At 45.7% G+C, this 19,528-nt stretch overlaps 1 protein-coding gene across 1 annotated transcript in view; it reads left to right on the forward strand.

Moving 5' to 3' along the window:
- The window catches only part of LOC128881031 (histone-lysine N-methyltransferase PRDM16-like), a 34,668-nt gene extending 16,340 nt beyond the window's left edge, over nt 1-18,328 (forward strand). The window contains exons 4-8 of the mRNA XM_054131675.1: nt 4,527-4,658; nt 6,386-6,512; nt 11,828-11,927; nt 14,293-14,449; nt 14,546-18,328. Of these exons, the coding sequence (XP_053987650.1) occupies nt 4,527-4,658; nt 6,386-6,512; nt 11,828-11,927; nt 14,293-14,449; nt 14,546-16,552 (2,523 nt within the window). The 3' untranslated portion in view covers nt 16,553-18,328. The remainder of the gene's footprint in view (nt 1-4,526; nt 4,659-6,385; nt 6,513-11,827; nt 11,928-14,292; nt 14,450-14,545) is intronic.
- Nucleotides 18,329-19,528: the final 1,200 nt, after the last annotated feature.

Below are 19,528 nucleotides of genomic sequence, written 5' to 3' on the forward strand. Positions count from 1 at the left end.
CTCTCTCTCTCTCTCTCTCTCTCTCTCTCTCTCTCTCTCTCTCTCTCGGCCTTAAGTTACTCCGAATTTAATATACAGCGAAGAACATAAGCATTCCAATAACCAGAGATTTCGTATGATTCATTGCCATTAACATTAAGGTACACAAAAAATAAATTTCACAGGACCATTCTGCACTATTTACAGTAATATAAATAATTTTGTAACGTTGTGGATGTGTTGCTGTTCACCTGTAACAAAGAATACTCATCGATACAGTTTAAGCACCTGTTACAGGTGAACAACTACCCAATGATAACTTTAAAAAATTGTTCATATCACATTAAATGGTGCAAAATATTCTTGTTGTATTTACTTGTCGTATACCTTAATGTTAATGGCAATATAAAATTAATTATACGAAATCTATGGTGATTAGCATAGTTATGCCCCCATATATTTAGTAATTGCGAAATACATGTATGCTTCACTCAAGTGGTACAGTGACAGCATTTTTCATCGTCCGTATCTTCAAATGTCTCGACTCGTCAACGTATTATTTCATATGAATGGAAGACGTCTGAAAGGAGATCGTAAAATGGATCATCGAAGATCCAGGTAGCCCCGATCTACGATATCTTAATTTCCGAATGGACACGTTCCACGTGACGGCCCCTTCGCACCGCAGCTAGACGGAAACGTCTTCCACGACGGCGAACGATCACGATCGACCGTTTCTCTCGTCATTGATCTCTCGAAATGTCGAAAACGACGCAGAACCTTGCCGATTACGAGGGTCCATTCAGGAGGGCCCACGAGGATCTGCCGCGTTGTCTGGCAACCTTCTTTCTCTTGGGGTATTTTCTGTAAAACCCAACCAACCGACGTAGAAAGATCTTTCGTCGGCTCGTTTTTGTTGGAGGTGTGAGGTTACAAAGGAAAAGAGGAGATCGCGTGTTTTGTACGACACGGTTGTCCTGCAGGCCCCATGCCGAGCGAACGAGAAGGATTTCTCCTGACCGCGTGTCCTGCAGATTAACAGACGCCTGGGATGCGCCCTGTTGGTCTCTAGCTCGTTCGATCCTTCGTCCCTTTTTCGGACCCGGGATCGTCTTCCTCTCACGAATGGACAAATTGGGATATCCCGGATTCCGAAGATTCTCTTCGTGAAAAGGTCTAGATGAATTGGTCCGTTTCAACGTTACTCGACAACACGAGTCCCTATAGTCGCGCGGACAAAAAGATAAGAGGAGAACCAACTAATTTCGGGTGTTAGAAATTACGAACCCGTTCTTATACTAAACATATATAGATATAGATATAGATTGATATATAGCCTTGATATAGATAATATATTATTAAATTGAGCTCGCATCGGGCTTCTCCATTTTCTCGTTCATCGTTAAAACGTCGTTCAGTTATTATGTCGAGCTAAACCCCAGGCGATTTTCCGAAACCCGCGGAGATGGATGAAGGTTCCCGGAGAAAAGTCAGTGTGTAAACTGCGGATGTAATTAAAATGGTCGCGCAATTTCTGCCAATTTTAGCAATTTCTCTGCGCCGCAGCACTAAAAAGGCTCAAGGAATCATGCAATTATAATTTATTCGCGTGTCGCCCGTCGACAGCGACGTTCTCTCGCGCTCCGTCCTTTCCCGTATTTTTCCCTCCCTCCTCGTCTGCCTTCCGCTTGACTCGCGTTTGTTCCCATTCTCTATTCCCTTTGAATCGTTTTTCCGTCCGAGTGTCCGTCGTTATTGTGCCGAGATAATACGCAGCTCGTAATTAATTCTCTCCCATTCGATGAGAACCAGCGAGGAAATGTAAATTTCACTCCGAGCGAGGCGCGGAGTATTTTCGCTCAACTTTCGAGGAATCCCGGACACGTTAATGCGCGCTCCGCTTGCATCGGAAGAACTCTCGGAACCCGCAGCCCCTCCTTTGCCGCAGGCAGCTTCTGTGGCGCGATTATGGGAATGAACAAGATCCACGGCTAGACAAATCTGTCCTATGGATTGTTAGCACATGTCCGGGCGCGCCGACAAAGCGGATAGGAGGTCCCGCTGAGAGGTTTCACAGCCACCGAAACGAGTCTCTTTCCAAAAAGCGTCGGAGACGAACCAAGAGGAAGCGTTGAAACTTTCGGACAGATTGCAAACAGAAACGAAGCGTTAACGACTCGCGTTCGCTGAAGTTGAGTCATCGAAACTGAATATAAGAATATTTGATACAAAATAGGTGTCGTATACCTTTCCTCTACGGTCGATTGTGTACTTGTACTTTGACGTGAAAACTTTAAACTTTGTTCTACATTTTGCAGTCATTTTCCAAGAGTTTTACATTTGATTCTGGACCATATGATAGGTATAAGAAAACATTGACACGTTTTTCTTAAATTAATATATACCTCATACATAGGATATAGAAAATTTACACCCAAAAAATGAATGACTGTTAAGGATTAATGATATAAAATACAAAGTACAATTTTTGTTCAATTCTAAATATGAATAAAAACAAGATCAGAGACCAGTTAGTAAACGGAATTTTGATATTATGCAGTTTGATAAATGCATTAAGCTGAAATGTTAGCTAGATAAAAAATGACAGAGTAAGCAGGAGTATGTTTAAAGCTTCGATGAAACGTAGCGAAGCGTACGCGAGCGTAAAGATTGATTTTGCTACCGACGGATGAACCGTCAAAAGGTTCGCGATGGAGCGCGAATTTTAACAGGTTTCCTTTCTGTTTAGCAAAAGCGTTGCTCCTCGCAGCAACGAGCACAGAGCATCGACGCATCATTGTCGGGTATCTCGCTCCTAATCTGTCGCGTTAGACGACGAAAGAAGACCCATTGCGATGGTTCGTTCGTGCCCATCATCCGGAAACGCTCCTTAGTAGGTCTGCCCAGCTAAACTGGCTATTATGAGCGCCGAGGGAAATTCTGCCATCTCTTTCTTCGTCTACCTTTTCGCCAAACTGTCCCACTTCTTGGCATTATGGGGCATTACCAGCTCGCCGAACTACCTGAACAACTCATGCGTCGATCAACGACACTCGAAGCGACGAGAGCGTGTTGTGCGAAATCATTCGAGTCGTCGAAATCGAAAGTCAAATGTTGTTTCTCGTTCGAGATGTTATCGTCGATTTCCACCATTCTCTTTCGATGGCAATATTTGGTTCTCTCGACGACGTTTCTTGTTTCTTAATCGAAGAGGTGTAAAAGAGCGAACAAATTCCTCGCGGATCATCCTATGTTTCCATGGTTTACTCCAGCCATGGATTATCCGGGGTACACGGATGAGCGAGGCTCTCCGTTGGGAAAGCGTTCCGTCTTCAGGGGCTCGGTAACCCTGATTACACTTACCTGTTAGGTAGACGCTTATCCACCTGCTGGATTCATTGATTTTTATGGGCGCAGCTAGTTGCACTCGCCACCGGCAGGTGGTAAGGTAAAACCTACCATCGGTCATAGGTTTGTGCCGAAACGTTCCTAGATAAGAGCGCGATAACCGCTCTTGGGGACAGGGAAGAATCGCGAGAAGTTTTCCTTATTGTACGCAAATTTCAGAATGAAAGCTGTCCCCTAGTTGCAGAATGTGTCGTTTCGATACCTCCAGATTAAAAAATAGTTGCGGTTAAACCACCACCACAGTACGAAACGAGCTGTCACGGTGAATGTCACGACTTGTTTTTGGTCACCCGATGAAATTGTATCGCAGGAAAAAATTGCGACAATTATTTCTTATTGTACACAAATTTTAGAATGAAAACATGTCTCGATACCCCCAGATTAAAAAATATTTTTGTACCACCTACAAAAAATCGACGTGGATTTTCCAGACAAACCGATAATTTCGTTTAAACCACCACCACCACCACAATACAAAACGAGATGTCACGGCGAATGCCCCAACCTTTTTTGGTCACCCGATGATGGTGTATTGCAGATGCGCGGATCGCGTCAGGCGGTTCTCGTGGCGGGATAGACAACGAGGTCCTCGGTGAAAGTGCAAAATGTGTGTACAACGTGTGACGAGGGTATCGAGGGAGAATTAGTCGGGAGGACCATCGAGAAGCAGGGTGTCCAGAGGCGTATCAGGGTGAAACGCTTGGCCGACCAAGCGTCTCGAAGCGTTACGCGACCTCGCGCGAGACAATTGAAAAAATCACTTGTCTCGCCCTAAAAGTAGGGAGTGTACACCCTATTGGATGCTGGAGCAGAAAGTAACAGTGGCCACGCTGTGAGAGAGCAAGGGTGATGAGAGGGTGATATATCCGTGGGCGGTAGTCCGTTAAACGCAATGCTCCGGATCCAAAACATTGCGGCTTACCTCCGGAAATTCCCATTCGTTGCAACTATTTTCCGCACGTGCACCGCGCGCATTGTGTCCGCGATGGAAATTCATCGTTGCTCGAACATTGGACTAGAAACTCGCGCGTCGATAATAACATCGGGTGCAACGGACGATGGCTGTAAAGAATTTTAAACTATATTAGTCGAAAAATATTACTTTCGACGCGATTTACAATGCTCGCTCCTCTTTTCAGATTCGTACCGGTGGAAGCGGAGTTAGGGGTTGGTTGGACGCGTCCCACGAAACGAATAATTGGCTCAAATATGTCCGAAGTACCAACAGTCCGCACGATGTTAATATGCGGCACGTGCTCATCGGTGGACAGGTAATTAATCATGATTAACAGCTAGACTGCAGATCTTTATGCAAAATAAAATTATTTCAAACGTATCTACTAAAATTGAACCTAAATAGGAATTTATTCTACTCTACAAATATTATAATGTGAACTTTACTTTCAGTATTTTTTTATATTATTGCATACTGTGTACATTTCGTAGATTCTTGCGCATTTACATGTCTTATAAATTTTTTAAAACTTCTCACTTTTCAATTTTTATTTTCGAAACCAAGCATCCTATATGCTAATATTTTAAAAAAATTGATTTAACGAATATATATATTTCTCCGAACCCGTTTCTTGAGCGCGTATATGCATCTCACGTCTCCACGTTTCGATTTTATCGTGGCGACGTTTGAAATCGCTACGAACGCGGAACAAGTTGGTTAGGTTTCCGTACTTATGGTTAGAAATGATTAGAGAACTCCGAATGTCATCGATTCGTTCAACGATCGCAACTTCCGGTCACGTTCCGTGCATGCTACCCTTTCCGCCCAGCCAACGGTGCTCTACTAATTGTATTACAAGTGGATATCGACGCGCCGTGTAACGTTCGCCGTCGACCATTTACAAATTCAATTTCTAGCGCAACCGGCACTCGATCGACAGTTGCAGCTAATAGGAAGAAATAATTACACGGTGTCGGAGCCAGTCGCGATTAATTTCACGCGTGCTGGGAGAAACTAATCAAAAAAAAATTCACCGCTTACTCCGCCACCGTTTACGGGACTGGTTAACGAGGCAACGATGGAAACGCAAACCGCTGTTAACAATAAGTTCGCGGCCACCGCTTCCACAATTTTCATCGAACGTTTCCAATCGCAACTACCGAACGGGGCGACCTTCTAACATTTCGAAATCGTTTGAATTTAACCCCTCGTCCTATTATTTACTCTGAAATTGCGCGTGCCATAATCAGGAATAAAATCTATTGTGTACGTTCATACGACGTGTCTGGCTCGTGGTTTTCATGTTCGACTCGAATTATCACGTGTCCCGCATATTGTTATAGACTAAAGGTTTAACAAAATTACAATTTCAAGTACGAGACTTGCCGTTCCTCTCATTTTTCGGTCCTTCAAGTCCGGTTTAACTTTCTTCGCTAGTGGCCCAACAAAATGGGAGAACTGTCTCAGTTCTTTTGAAAATTTCTCACAATTAGAATAGCGTCTACTGTCCAGCCGAACATGCAAGTTTGGACGGAAGCAATGGAGGTCACGGTGTCAATTTGGGGTTGATCCCGGTCCGCGTCCTGTCGGTTTCCTATCTGTGCGAACAGTGGCACATGGTATTCGCGGCGATGTGGGCGCACCCTAAGCTACGCGTATACAGGGTGTTTAGTTATTAAGTCACCCCACGAGGTCGTTTCGTCGACTTCCTATCGCAATCGCTGTGGGAATAGGGGATGCGACTCTCTCTCTCTCTATCGAAACCCCCTGGAATCGTCGCTGTAATGACTTTTCGGGGACCTCTTGACGACGATACAAAGATTCTTTCATTGCATTCGAACTTTATGGACTCCGTGGATTACGATCGCGTGAAGAAAAAAAAAACGTCTGTGTCTATTAATTCCGCGGCAATGTTCATGGTTATCGGCGCAATATCTTGATATTTGTTTCGAGCGCTACTCCAAGTCGCTCGAGAAACTCGAGATAATTTGTGATGAATAGTGGCGAGAGGGTTGGAAGATTCAAGGGTGTCATTGTTCACAGATGGTGTACGAGGCCGTACGAGACATAACGGTGGGTGAAGAGCTTCTTCTCGGCGTTCGAGAACCTCTTCAGCTCCAGGATATGCTCGGTGAAAATACGACCGAGGACAGAAGCGACCGGGAGACCGGTGAGTATCAAAGAGTACGATCTTATCATTGGAGGGACGGGCTTCTGTTCTTTCTACTCATTGCACGCGTCGTTACAGTTATTAACTCTCTTCGATGCACGTCTATTTAAAACATCGCCATGCAAAAATGTCAGGTTAGATGTGTGACGAAATTAACGCTATCCTACCAACGGTTCATTTGTACCTGCTTCTACCGTGATCAGACAAATGATTCGTCTCGAAGACACTTTTTTCGATTAAATGCAAATATATTTCAGGAGTCATGAAACAATGTGCATAAAAGTTTGAAAGGTCGTGGCAGGTTCGTTAACAGCACTTAAATTCAAACAGAGTTACGATCTGTTCGAACGCGATGAAATATAATAATTATCGATGGTTGTTGATTATAAAAGAGACATCTGCTTAGGACCCCCTGGGTTTCGAAAAACTCGTTGTTGCTATTTGCTTAAAAAGTAGTAATTATTGTCGAATCGATGTACCAACTGACGTTAGAACGAAACCCTGCGCCCTTCGAACGAGTAATCGAACCCGTGAAAATACTCCCTATTGCTGGGCATGTGCCGGCAAGCTGGCTTTACAACTTTTCGTGCCGATACACATCGCGCCGACTCGTGCGTATTTGCGCGGGATCGGGAGCGTGTACGAGCCGTGGGGGCGGGCTGGACAGGTGTCTTCGAAAAGCGGTGTTACCGCTGATGCAAGGGAGGACAGAGGGTAACCCGTGAATCGTTGACTGCACGAGCTACTCGTCATGCACCCGTGATTCTGGCGTGATTCACCTGGTCGGTCGTAGCGTATTAACCCCTGTCCTGTCCGGTAATAAGCGTCGATTATCTCGAGATAGACGCACTTGGCCTGCTCGTCGCCATGCCCCGTGCCACTTGAAATATCGTTGTCTAACGTTGCTTCAAATACAATTGCATTGCAGTTCTCTTGTCGAAGCCTAATCCTTTTCATATTAGGTGGACTGGAAAGTAATGTCGTTTTTGCAATTTTAAGTACTTGTTTATCACTCATCAGTTCGTTGATTTTTATTGATCTTGCGTTGAAAATGCTGATCTGTGGAATTACTGAACCGATGCTAAAAATGTTTTCGGTAATAGAAAGCTACACCATCCCTTAGTATCATAGGCTATATTTTACTTTGAGTGCAGCTGGTTATTAATAACGGTAAAAATAAATAATTTGAGACGAAGGATAGGGCTCTACTATCATCAAGTTGTAATTCCCTCGCGATAGTCGGAATATCCTGATTAGAGGGGGTTTATGAGCGACACCCAGATGTCGCGGTAATTAACCGGGATTATCGTCCAAGTTCGAGCTGCGCGATCTCTACGGTTCATTCGCTGGACGATTTTTCCTCGTAATTTCACCGGCTCGTAAATGTCTCCTCGAGGACAGAAGACAGCAGCGAGCGTAGCGCAACGAGCACCCGACTTCGTTCTTAATTAAATCGGTGCCCACCCCAGAGACCAATTAAAATTTCAAAGATTTCGTTTGTCATAAATTATCTCCATCGAGGGGAGCCGAATTTCTCGTTGCCAGCCCCGATTCCATCGCGGACAAGCTGCCCCGGAAACATGGGCTCCAACGGTTCCGACAAATGTTTATGCATAATTACGGAAGTCCAAATGGGGAATCAACGATTGTCGTATAAATAGTTTGACAAAGACACGTTTCGTTTTGTATTCGATTATTAGAAATTTCGGACCGAACAACAGCATTCTTTTCGCGTAACGTTGCATTCGTTTCTCCCCAATCGCACCCTCTCACCTCTAGCCCCGACCCTAACCTTGGCAAGCGTAATAAGCGAACAAAGTGTCGCCTATAAAATACACAAAAATGGTACAACGGCACCGTCGTTAATCCAACGCAGCCATTTTCACGAGAAATCTCTGGCAAGCTGGTGCGTGCAGCGAGAATAATGATGTCAAACAAACGGTACACCATGTATCAACCCTTGCGAGGGATGGACATCTCTACCCTGTTTCCCTTGAGCGGATCATTTTTTTTATTTTCAGAGGGAGAAGGGTCGAAACAGACGAAGGGAATCGCTTTAACGCGCCTACACGGGGGCGTGCCTATGCACACGAGCGCATTAAAATGGTGACAGAATCTCTCGTACGGTCGTAACGTTTACATCCTCTTTCTTGTTATTTAATTTTATTATTTAATTCGTTAAACGGAATGGATATTTCTACGTACTCCACTATTTTAATCGTCGACTCGGACCAAAGCAGGACACGCAACGACGAATAAAAGTTACATTTTCCGTGCGTATTTTTGGAAAACAATGTTCTCCCGTCGAATGACACTTTATAATCTCTGGACAGACGCATTCTTTTTGACGATTCGGTAAACCACTGTACACCAAGCGTGCACCGGGAGGCGTAGTTGCAACCGGCAAAACGGCAGTTAACGTGAGTTATGGTTTTGATTTTTCGCGGCGCTAGTTTTTTCTCCGCTCCCTATCCCTCCCCCTTCGTCGCGGCACTTTTCGTTCCCTCTGCGAGACGCATCTCTCTCCGAAGCCTCTGGATGGCTCTATTTAGGGTCGCGAATAATTTATGACCCGGTATTGTCGATTAACACGCGCGTAACCTGGCCTCAGGGACGGTCTAGAGAAAAAAAGAAAGGGCACAGCCTGAAAAAGGGGTATCCGCGCATAAAAGGGCACGCGACGCTGTTTTCCGAGGGGGTGGCAGGCGCGTGCGGGGAAGGCCGGACAAAAATGCACGACGCGTCGCAACCCTATCGGATTCGTCCAACCAACGACACGTTTTCTGTTTAACGATTGACTCGATCGCGTTTCGATGCCCTGAGAAACGTTCTCACACAACAAGGTACAATCCTGGATCGTAAGGATTCTTGGGGATCACTCTACAAATCGGGGATCATTCATTCTTTGTACACGGGGATTCTTAATTGTAATATGGCACAAAACTCGCCGATAATCGACTCACTTTCATTTCTTCATTTTCAATATTTTTTCGACGAATTTATCAAAGGCTTTACCAACCACTTAACACGTTGACTATCAGACCGATAATTGTAAAAATTCCTAAGAAGCTAAAATTTTGGTTCAACACAATTAGAAGTGACGTGATCTGACATTTGTGGTAAAACTGTAGGAATTAACTCTTCGAGGCACACGATTATAAGACAAAAAAGATTCAAACTGCACGGAAGAACAGTGTCAACAACTTGGTAACGCGTTTTGACTTGCGTTTACATTTCTAATTCCACTTGTTGTACTTTTAGCGTTAGTTCATAGTATTGCCACATGGATGAAAAACTTTAAATAAACTAGTAAAGCTAAGCAAAAGGTGGGATAGTTTTTAACCCACCTAATTTCAAAGAGTTGATGTATTTAATAACTCAGTGAAAATTCTTATTACTGTAGCTAAGCAATCAGACGTCAACTCGTATAGTAATTTATATGCATCGAATTGTTAGAGGAAAGTACATTAACGCAGCGTTTCGACGCAGGGGTGTCGGTTCCGCTTCGAGGTGCTCCTCGCTTCGCTCGAATTCTTTGGCGTATCTACTTGATCCTAGACCGTCACGATGTCACGGAAACATTGATTTCCGTTACTTTTTCCCATGCAGCCGCCAACTGACGCGGCTGCAGGGGGTGCTGCCGGTGAATCCCACCTGTTGACTTTCCACGACGTAACGTTTCGCCAGGTTTTTTTCGTGGGACGACTAAAAACGATTCATACCTGTGCAATCACACTCCCATCTTTCCGTGGCTCGTTGAATTGAGTTTACCTAATCGGAACTAGACGATATACGTCTGCGTCGTACGTGACTATTTTTTAATACCAACAGCAACACACGATCCACTTGTCATTCGATGTTTTAAATCCATATCCGGTGTACTTTATCCATCGCAAAGCTTTCTTCAAATCTATTAAATCACTTTGAATTTTGTGTGTCTATTTTACGAGTCCAGAAACTGTAGAAGAATAGTTTAAAAAGCCCGTAAACGCCGGTGAACGAGGCCGTTTACGATGGAGCGAGAGGTCGACCGCATTTTTCATTGTTTAAATTCACGGCGTGCCGCTTCAAATTAGTCGTGGATGGAGGAACGATTAACGTTCTACGGGGGGTTCGTGATGCGGGGCGTAGTTGGTGGCGTAGGGGTTGTACCCGGTTCCCATGAAGGTCCGTTGGGGGCCATCGTTCGACCATATGGTTGGGACAAGTGTAGCGGCAGATTTAAATAACCGTTGGAGGACGGGTGTTGTCTCGACTTTGTTACTGGCCTGCCTAATATTCGATCAACGTGTATCGATCGGTTAATCGCTCTATCATTACAGTTACGAAACAATTTATCTCGTAACCGCGGCTAAACGCAGCCTTAGTCCTCCAAATCGTGATCTTTAATTGAAATACTAAACTAGAACTTTTAGAAACTTTTGTCTCATATTTAAACACGCACCCCAGCGTCTGGAAAATTTATTTATTTTCTTAAATTATTCTCCGTACAAGGGAAAAATTGATCGAGAATCTTCAATGTTAAAAATTACGCACCGTCTCGTTCACGGACTTCTGATTTTACCTGCCGTTGCTTCCGTTAGTCGGGGGTGAAGAGGGACCGCATGGGGCAACGGAGTCTCACCTGCGATTGGCTGGCCCGCGACCCCGCTTTTACCAATAGGAAGCGGTTCCGGACACCCCGTTCGCGTTTTCGCTCGCGGGACAACGTACGGCCGGCTTACCGGTGCATCATTGCGTCTATTGTCTCCGCAGACTGCTAATCTCTTGATTAGCGCGAGAAAGGTATTTCGCAGTGACTGTGTCGCGTTCTCTTTTCTCCGCGTTCTCTTATTTTCTTATTCGTCAAATTATCGCTGATTCTAAATCTGAAATTTTTCGCGTCCACGTTGATAAATATAAACCGCGATTCTCGAACGATCGACAAAAATCTCGTCCGGTTCGCAGTGCGAAAAGCAGCGTGGAAAGGATTCTTCCAGAACAGTGTTAAGCAAAATCGAACTACGGGTTCGTGGGAAACTCGTAGACATACCGTGTTCTTCGCCAGCCAGATAAAGCGATAGTGCTGGTTTGATTTAATAATTCAGGAACAATCCCGGCGTCCACTTGTCACGCCACTCTCCGCTGGCCCCCGCGCAGTTCTCGATCACGTAATTCGCCCACATCGCGACAGGCCACGTATCATCGTTCTCGGGGGTGTAATTTATAGAGCCGCAGCCTGTCCGCGAACTGGAACGGAATTACGACTTCCACCCTATCTCTTCGGTTTCGGTATCGGCGTCGCTTCATGCACCTTTTCTTTCGTCTGTTTGCAGCTTCGCAACACAGTGGAACCATCGACGAGGACAAAGAGGACGACGAAGAAGGCGAGACTAGATGCACTGTTTGTGACAAGCCGTTTCAGGATATCGAGCTGTAAGTACACGAATATCACTTTTTACACGTGTTTGTTCTTCGCCAATGTCATCCCTTGCGAGCCTCTTGGGAGTTTCGATGTTAATCCTCTATTGACCGAATTTGTTTTTTTTGGAAACAACTTGCAAAGCATTTACTTTGATACATCAGGTTGAGTACGAGTAGGACGTTTGAAAAAAAGTGAAAAGTATATACGTAGTTATTTCAATCACCAATTTTATCAGCCGTGCAGAGTTTGAGTCGTCTTGTCGTCGAGTCTCGAACCAAGATTGGGGAGAATTACCTGCTAAATCTAAAGAGACGTCTTGGCGTCGAATCGTAACGATCGCACGATTATGTATTTCCACAACTATATCGAGCGCCGATTACAGAGTTCGTCTGACGATAAAAAGCAAAACGATCAAATTTTCGTATCGATCGCGGGAATTTTTCGCGAGTAATAGAACCATCTAACGGCCCCGGTAATTGGCACGTTATTTGATTTTGTAGGCAAATTATTCATTAATCGACAAAATACAGGAACGAGCGACACGTTATCCGCTCTAAATCTGAGCGTTGGCTGTACTCCATACGAAAAGGGGGGGTCTCGAGCACGCGAACTGTTTCGAGGGTTGACTCTGGCGGTCCGATAGCTTTTTTAGGGGTCGGTGCTGTTTGCGTTACGCCATGAAACGAAAAGTCAAATACTTAACCGATGCCACTGCTGTATGGAGGCTCCCGCTATTTGCCTCCCGATTCCTTCCCACGATTCAACATCGACGAACGCGTGGAAAAAACTAGGTACGCGTTTAATTGGCCGTTGAGATTGAATCTGTTAACCAAATACTTTTTTAAAATTGGCTGTCAGATTTCATAAATTCAGGCACAAAGGTATTATTACCTACGCAATTACACTTAGGAAAAAAAGAGGTGAAAGCACAATATTCAGCATGGATTTGAAATTATGAAGTACATAGATCGTACGCGAGATATAGATAAAATATAAATAAAAGAGGAGGATTAAGATTAACGCTGCAGCTATATATAAACAGATCGGATCATCGATGCGATTGACTATCGACTCTCGGTCCGCTATTTTTTAAAATGTTCAAAGTACGTGTATTCCCGATCCTCTGACAAGTCGCAACTGACCTTATCAATCGACAAAATTTTTACTTTGAATGTTACACAAAGTGCAATGAGCACCAGATTTTAGAACATGTGTTATTCACGGACGACGGTAATTTTGTTAGTAGTATCACACTGAATTCACAAAATACAAGAACTTGAAGTTATTTGAATGATTTAAGTCATATTGTTGGTCCCATTTATTCACCTACACGATTGACAAGTGCAATGTGCCTTGCAAGTTGTACGGAAAAAAAAAATTGGGCCATAGAGGGTTGAAATGTTGAAAATAGTGGCATTTTCCGTCGCGTGATCGCCCGTACGGTCCAAATTCGGGCACCCACACCGTTTCGTTCCGGCATCCGTTTCCCGGTCCTCTGACAAGTCGCAACACCAGCCGCTTCCGTGTGCCTAGATTCGGCAGCAGAGTCACCTGTTGTGGTGCATAAAGTACGCACGAGATCCGCATTCAGTTGCATCGAGCCACCCCCTTATGCATCATCGAAGGCGTCGCGTGCCCGCAGCTCATCTGGCACGGCGCACCGTCACCGTGAACCTACTATCTCACCACGAATAGGTTTCACGCGACACGTGTGTTCGAGGGTGTAAAATCAATGCCGGCACACACCATGGCACATCCTGTGATCATAACCCGCGCGACCAACTTGCGACACGCTCGATGTTCGTGTGCGCGGCCCCGTCTGTGTGCGCGATGACCACCCTCTTCCTCGGGGGCGTGTGACCGTTATTACGCGAGAGGTTGTCCGCTGCCGCGCTACCGGAGTCACTTAGTCATCATCCTCGACTGCACCGAGCGCAGTCTTCGTTGGTGCGCTGTCCCGGATCGATTACATCAGGAGTCTCTTGCTCGAGGTGCTTCGAGGTCTCCCCGCGATTACATTCGAGGAATCTCCGACACCTCGCGGGAAAACGTTTTTCCATTGAACGGTAGTAGTCGTTTTCAAGCGCTCGGGAAGATCATTCATCGACGGTCTAAACGCGAAAATCACTAATCTCTCGTGTAACATTCATCCGTCTGTGCGATTAAGTGGTCGTTCGAATTCGTGTCTCGACACTGTGAAGCATCGAATCGCATCGACTATTCTTGAAACCTTCGACAAGTCATGGACACTTTCGCAAACCATGATTGAGACTCGTTAAAAGTTATAAGATTCATCGAAATTTCCAAGACCGATCCAATATCATATCCAGCATTGTAGTCAATGAATTTTTTGTCACCTATATCTTCTCTTTCCAGACTGGACAACCACCTGGTAACCTGTCACAGATACCCAGCGAAACAACACAATTGCGACAGCTGTCCCCGTGCCTACGCTTGGCGGCCGCTTCTAGTTCGTCACCGTGCGATCGTCCACGGTGATCTGCGGAACTACCCCTGCGAGAACTGTCCAAAGGTAAGTATCACCTTCGTCCCGAAGGCCGCAACACCAGACACGCTCCCCTCTCGAGTAACATCTTCAAAGTTTCGCTAACAGTTGGACAATCCGCAGGTTTTCACAGACCCGTCGAACCTCCAGCGTCACATCAGGACTCACCACGTAGGGGCGAGGAGTCACGCGTGCACCGAGTGCGGCAAAACCTTCGCGACCAGTTCCGGTCTGAAGCAGCACACCCACATCCACAGCAGCGTGAAGCCGTTCCAGTGCGAGGTGTGCTTCAAGTCTTACACCCAGTTCTCCAACCTATGCCGACACAAGCGTATGCACGCGGACTGTCGTATGCAGATCAAGTGCGGTAAATGCGGACAAACCTTCAGCACGGTCACATCGTTGTCGAAGCACAAGCGATTCTGCGACTCGACGCCGCCGACAGGTCCACCCAGAACCATGCCGCAGTTGCCAACCTCCGCTCCGAGCCCTTTTCTCGTCTACCCTCGGCCTCCCGTCGGTCTACCTGGCGGTCTGCCCTTCTATCCGCCCAGCCTGATGGGTCCCTATCCAGGGATCTTTCCGAACGCTCCGAACTTCTTGAACACCCCTCTCCTCTTCCCGCCTAAGGTCGAGGAAGCCGAGAAAAGGAGCGAGAGTCCGAAGAAGGAACGTTTCACTCCGCCGAGGGCGCTGCCGCAGCACAGCAAGGTCTCTCCATCCACCGCCGAGGAGGCCACCTCCTCGTTCAGGCCTTCTCCTGCTAGACCACCCGTCCAGCCGTCGCTGGACAGCGACGACGATCCTTCCAAGAAACGAGAATCCGGAACCAACGAGAAGAAAACGAACTCCGAATCAGCCTCGAACGACGAGACCACGGATCAGCCTCTGGACCTCAGAATTCGAACGAAGAAGCAAGAGACCGACTGCAACATCGTCGAGAGAAAGAGTCGCAGTCCGTCGCCTGGTCCCGTGTCAATGGAGGGGGCTCCGCCTGTCCAAGACCAACGAAAACCAGACGACGAGACTCACGTGCCGATGGAAGTCGACTCGAAGGCAGTCGTGGCCAGCAGTCCACGGCCGAGAACCAGTCTGCCTGCCGAGCAACCGCCTACAAACACTCCGCCACACATGGCTTATCCGAGACCCATCCATCCCATGTTTCTGGAGGCCATGTATCGAGGTCCCGCGGGCACTTTCCCCGGCTTTCCAGGCGGTCCTCCACCGCCTCCCGGAGGCGGCACTCCCGAATCCCGGTTACTACCACCGCTGCCACCCTTCGGACCACCGCGCGGTTTGCCTTATTTAGGGTCTCTCATGAACGGGCTCAGCGGGGCTAGGCCGGGAGGCGGAGGATTCGATTTGCTCGCCAGGCCGCCGCTGGCTCCGTATCACGGCGTGAAACCGTTTCAGGAAGCCGTCATCGCTCCTCACCATCACCACCATCATCACCACCACGCTCACGGCAAGATGAAGGACCGTTACTCCTGCAAGTTCTGCGGGAAGGTCTTCCCCAGGTCCGCCAATCTGACCAGGCATCTCCGCACGCACACAGGCGAGCAACCTTACAAGTGCAAATACTGCGAGAGATCCTTCAGCATCTCCAGCAACCTCCAGAGACACGTCCGGAATATCCACGACAAGCAGCGCCCGTTCAAGTGTCCCCTGTGCGAAAGATGCTTCGGCCAACAGACCAACCTGGACAGACACTTGAAGAAGCACGAGGCCGACGACGGCAGCGGCGTAGTTTCTGTTGCGGACTCGCCGGGTAGCAGCAACGAGAACGAACGCGAGGACACGTACTTCGACGAGATCAGGTCGTTCATGGGCAAGGTGACCTACGGCGGCGAAGCTGGCTACGGACTGCCACCCCATCATCCCGCTTACCTACCTAGCCGACTACACGAGATCCACGAATCCAAGATGGAAGCCGAATACGACGAAGACGAGGACAGCGAGGGAGTGGTGTCTCTTCTGGACGACGCGGATGGCTTGTCGCCACTCGAGGTCAAGGACTCCACCCCGCCGCCGCCGCCGCCTGCACCTCCACAGTACGACCTCAAGCTAAGGGAAAAAGAAGAGCTGCTCAACAACAACACCGCGGAACCGGTCATCGAGATCTCCACATAGCCTATAGGTCGCGTAGCTTGAACGAGGCGGTCGTCCATCAGAAGTACGAGACCCTTTTAGCGACGCGTACGACTGCTGTCGAGGAGGATGTCAGTCTCCATGTAATTCTTTCAACTGTGACCACATCGTCACTGTTTTTGTTAGTGAAAAAAAAGTGTTGTTTCGGGAACGTTTGACATTTTGGACATTCGATTCTCGTTCGAGTTGAACTTTTGACGAAAAGACGATCGAAGCGTACTTTCGCGTTGATTTGAACGCATCCTCGGATCGGATACTGTATTCTCATTTCTCATCACTCTGTTTACTTTCTTTTCTTTTGAAACTGCAGGGACGAGGACATTGAGAGGAGATCAATCGTACTACAGTGTTTTTCGTATACACGCAGAAACGCACACTCGATGCGAGAGATTCGTTGTATAGCGTAGTTCCTACAGTCTGGTTTTTCATTTCACACCTGCACGTAATTGATAATCTGTCGAACAACTTGCCGAGTTTCCCCTCCCCGTAGTCCCTGAAATATAGTCCCCCGTAATGCTCTCAAGGTGAACCAAAAGTTCTCTCCGATGTTTCTGCTTTCTTTCCATGTTTCTCTCCGAAACATGTTTAAATTAACTAAGCGTATTTGGATTTTATGATGCATACATCATTTTGTAGATCTTGAATTGCTCCTTCGTATATACGAAGAAGGAAGAAATATCTGAAGAAACTTTTAATTCGCCCTAATATTTCTTTGCGATATAGATAGCGAACGCTCTTCGATAGTGTTCGAATTCCCTAAATCCGATTTTCAATCGCGTGGCGATGCGAGGAAGATTCGAACTTTACTGCGAGGATCCAAGGAGAACGATCGATCTTTGACTTTTCCTGCGGGAAGGTGAATCGATCGTTATCGATGACGGAGAATTTTAGCTCGATTAGGTAAGAAGGTATTCGCGCGTAGCGTGGAGAGTTCCGCGCGCATTCGTCGCCGCGTACCCAAAGCGACGTGGACGGTGACGAGCGGAACGAGCATGTAATTAAGAGAAATGTTCTATGAGAACCTGTGTACAAATTTCCATTAGGTGATATATAATGTTTGTAAAAAAAAGACAAAAAACAAAAGATACAGAAGTTCTTCGTGGTTTTTATTAATATATAAATATTATAAATATTATAACGGTGCGATTGTATCGATTCGTCACGACACGGGTCACGAGAAATTCTTTATCGGGACGCGTGATTGTTACGCTTACTACGCTGGGTATGTAACGTTAATCGTTGCGCGTTTCCACCCCCGTTCTCGATGTTCAAGGTGGTCGTGATTGTTCAGCGAATCGACGAAAAAAAAAGCGTTCGCAAATTCTTGTACACTTCTAAGAGAAAATAATGTTTCATTCTCGATTCATTTTGTTTTTAAACCCTTCGAAGCGACGATTACGACTAGCGTTTGGTAACGGAGTTGACGAAAACGTAGGGCCTCACCTGTTTTTTCACGTAAGATTCTACGGATACGTGTTCTCTACATATCTCTCTCTTCCTTCGCTCCGACTAATAGATGATAATAAACTCACAGATTGATTAAGCATAATTACGTCGATCGAGATAATTAAAGACGATAATATTATGACTCTATCTATACATACTGTATAAAAGCATCCTGTAACTTCATTATGATTACTATTAAAATATTACACTTCAAACATCCCCAAACGTAATGCATCGATCGTCATCTTTAGGTATTTTCAGGCTGTGAGAACGATTAATGGGATAAATGAAAAGGATTTGAGAGTGAAAAGACAGGAGAATGGGAATGAAAGGGTCGTGAGCAAGTAATGAAAAAGAAATGATTGAATGAAATGATTCGTGAACAAACGAATGAATGCATGAATGAATGAACCGTCTAATTATACATGTACGTGTCTAATCGAATGAATGAATGAACTGCCTACTTATACATCCAGGTATCTACAAGTTCCAAATCGTAAGTTGAATCGCTAAAAGAATAAGTATTTAAGAGTCAGGTTTACAAGTGCAGACTATTCAAAATAACTTAAAAACGGCATGATCTAGCTTTTCTCCCGAGGAAACTTGCTTTTGAACTATCTTCTACATTGCAAGTAAATAGTAGCAATTTGTAACTTACAGTCTATCTTTGCATGTTTCAAAAACCGAACATCGGGTAACTATTGACTAAAGCGCAATCGACGCTCACGATCTATATCATGTAAATGGGACGTAGATCATCTAGTATCTAAATTGAGAGTCTGTAACACAGTTGCGTTACATGTACGAAACCCCATACACCCTGGGACTATCTTATCTTATATACCATCCGTTACAGAAGCCGTATCATAATTATGATAATAGATATTTCCAATTAACATTCGTTAGACATCCTTACCGTCGAGTGGCGCTATCTAGACGATTCCTCGCGTGTTAATAAATCGCACCAGCGAGAGGAACACGACTTACAAAACTAGTAAACAAAATTATTCTCGCAGAAAAGTAGTCAAATTTTGTAATCTGCAAACACGTTTTACTTTGTTTGAACATTTTCGCACGAAGAAACGTTCGCTGTTCCATTATGCAGAGCACAGCTTTATCGACTACGAGTACAGGGTTCCAGCACAGTCCTTGTGGATCGAGTTCCGAGACTTCCGAGCACACTCTCAAATTTCGCTCGCTCGGAGCACGATAGATCACGCTGCGTAGCAGTTTCTGCGATGTTTTTGAATATTTCGTAGTTCAAATTTAAACAGCGAGCACTGTACTTGTAACAGGACCAATTGTATTCGATAAACCGACTCGACGATTCTTGCAAAAAAAGTAGTTTTGCATCAAACAATGGTAGAGAAAAGAATAAATCAAAGAGCATCGGGCAAGTACAGACAACAGAGTGATATCGATATACAGGTGAAAAATTAGAATACCCAAACAAGTTTCTGTTTAATTCAAAAGTAAATATCGTTTAGCGTTCCAAAGGGAACTAAATTAAAA

This window comes from Hylaeus volcanicus, chromosome 8 (assembly GCF_026283585.1).
Source record: "Hylaeus volcanicus isolate JK05 chromosome 8, UHH_iyHylVolc1.0_haploid, whole genome shotgun sequence".
In the NCBI taxonomy this organism is placed as follows: Eukaryota; Metazoa; Arthropoda; class Insecta; order Hymenoptera; family Colletidae; genus Hylaeus; species Hylaeus volcanicus.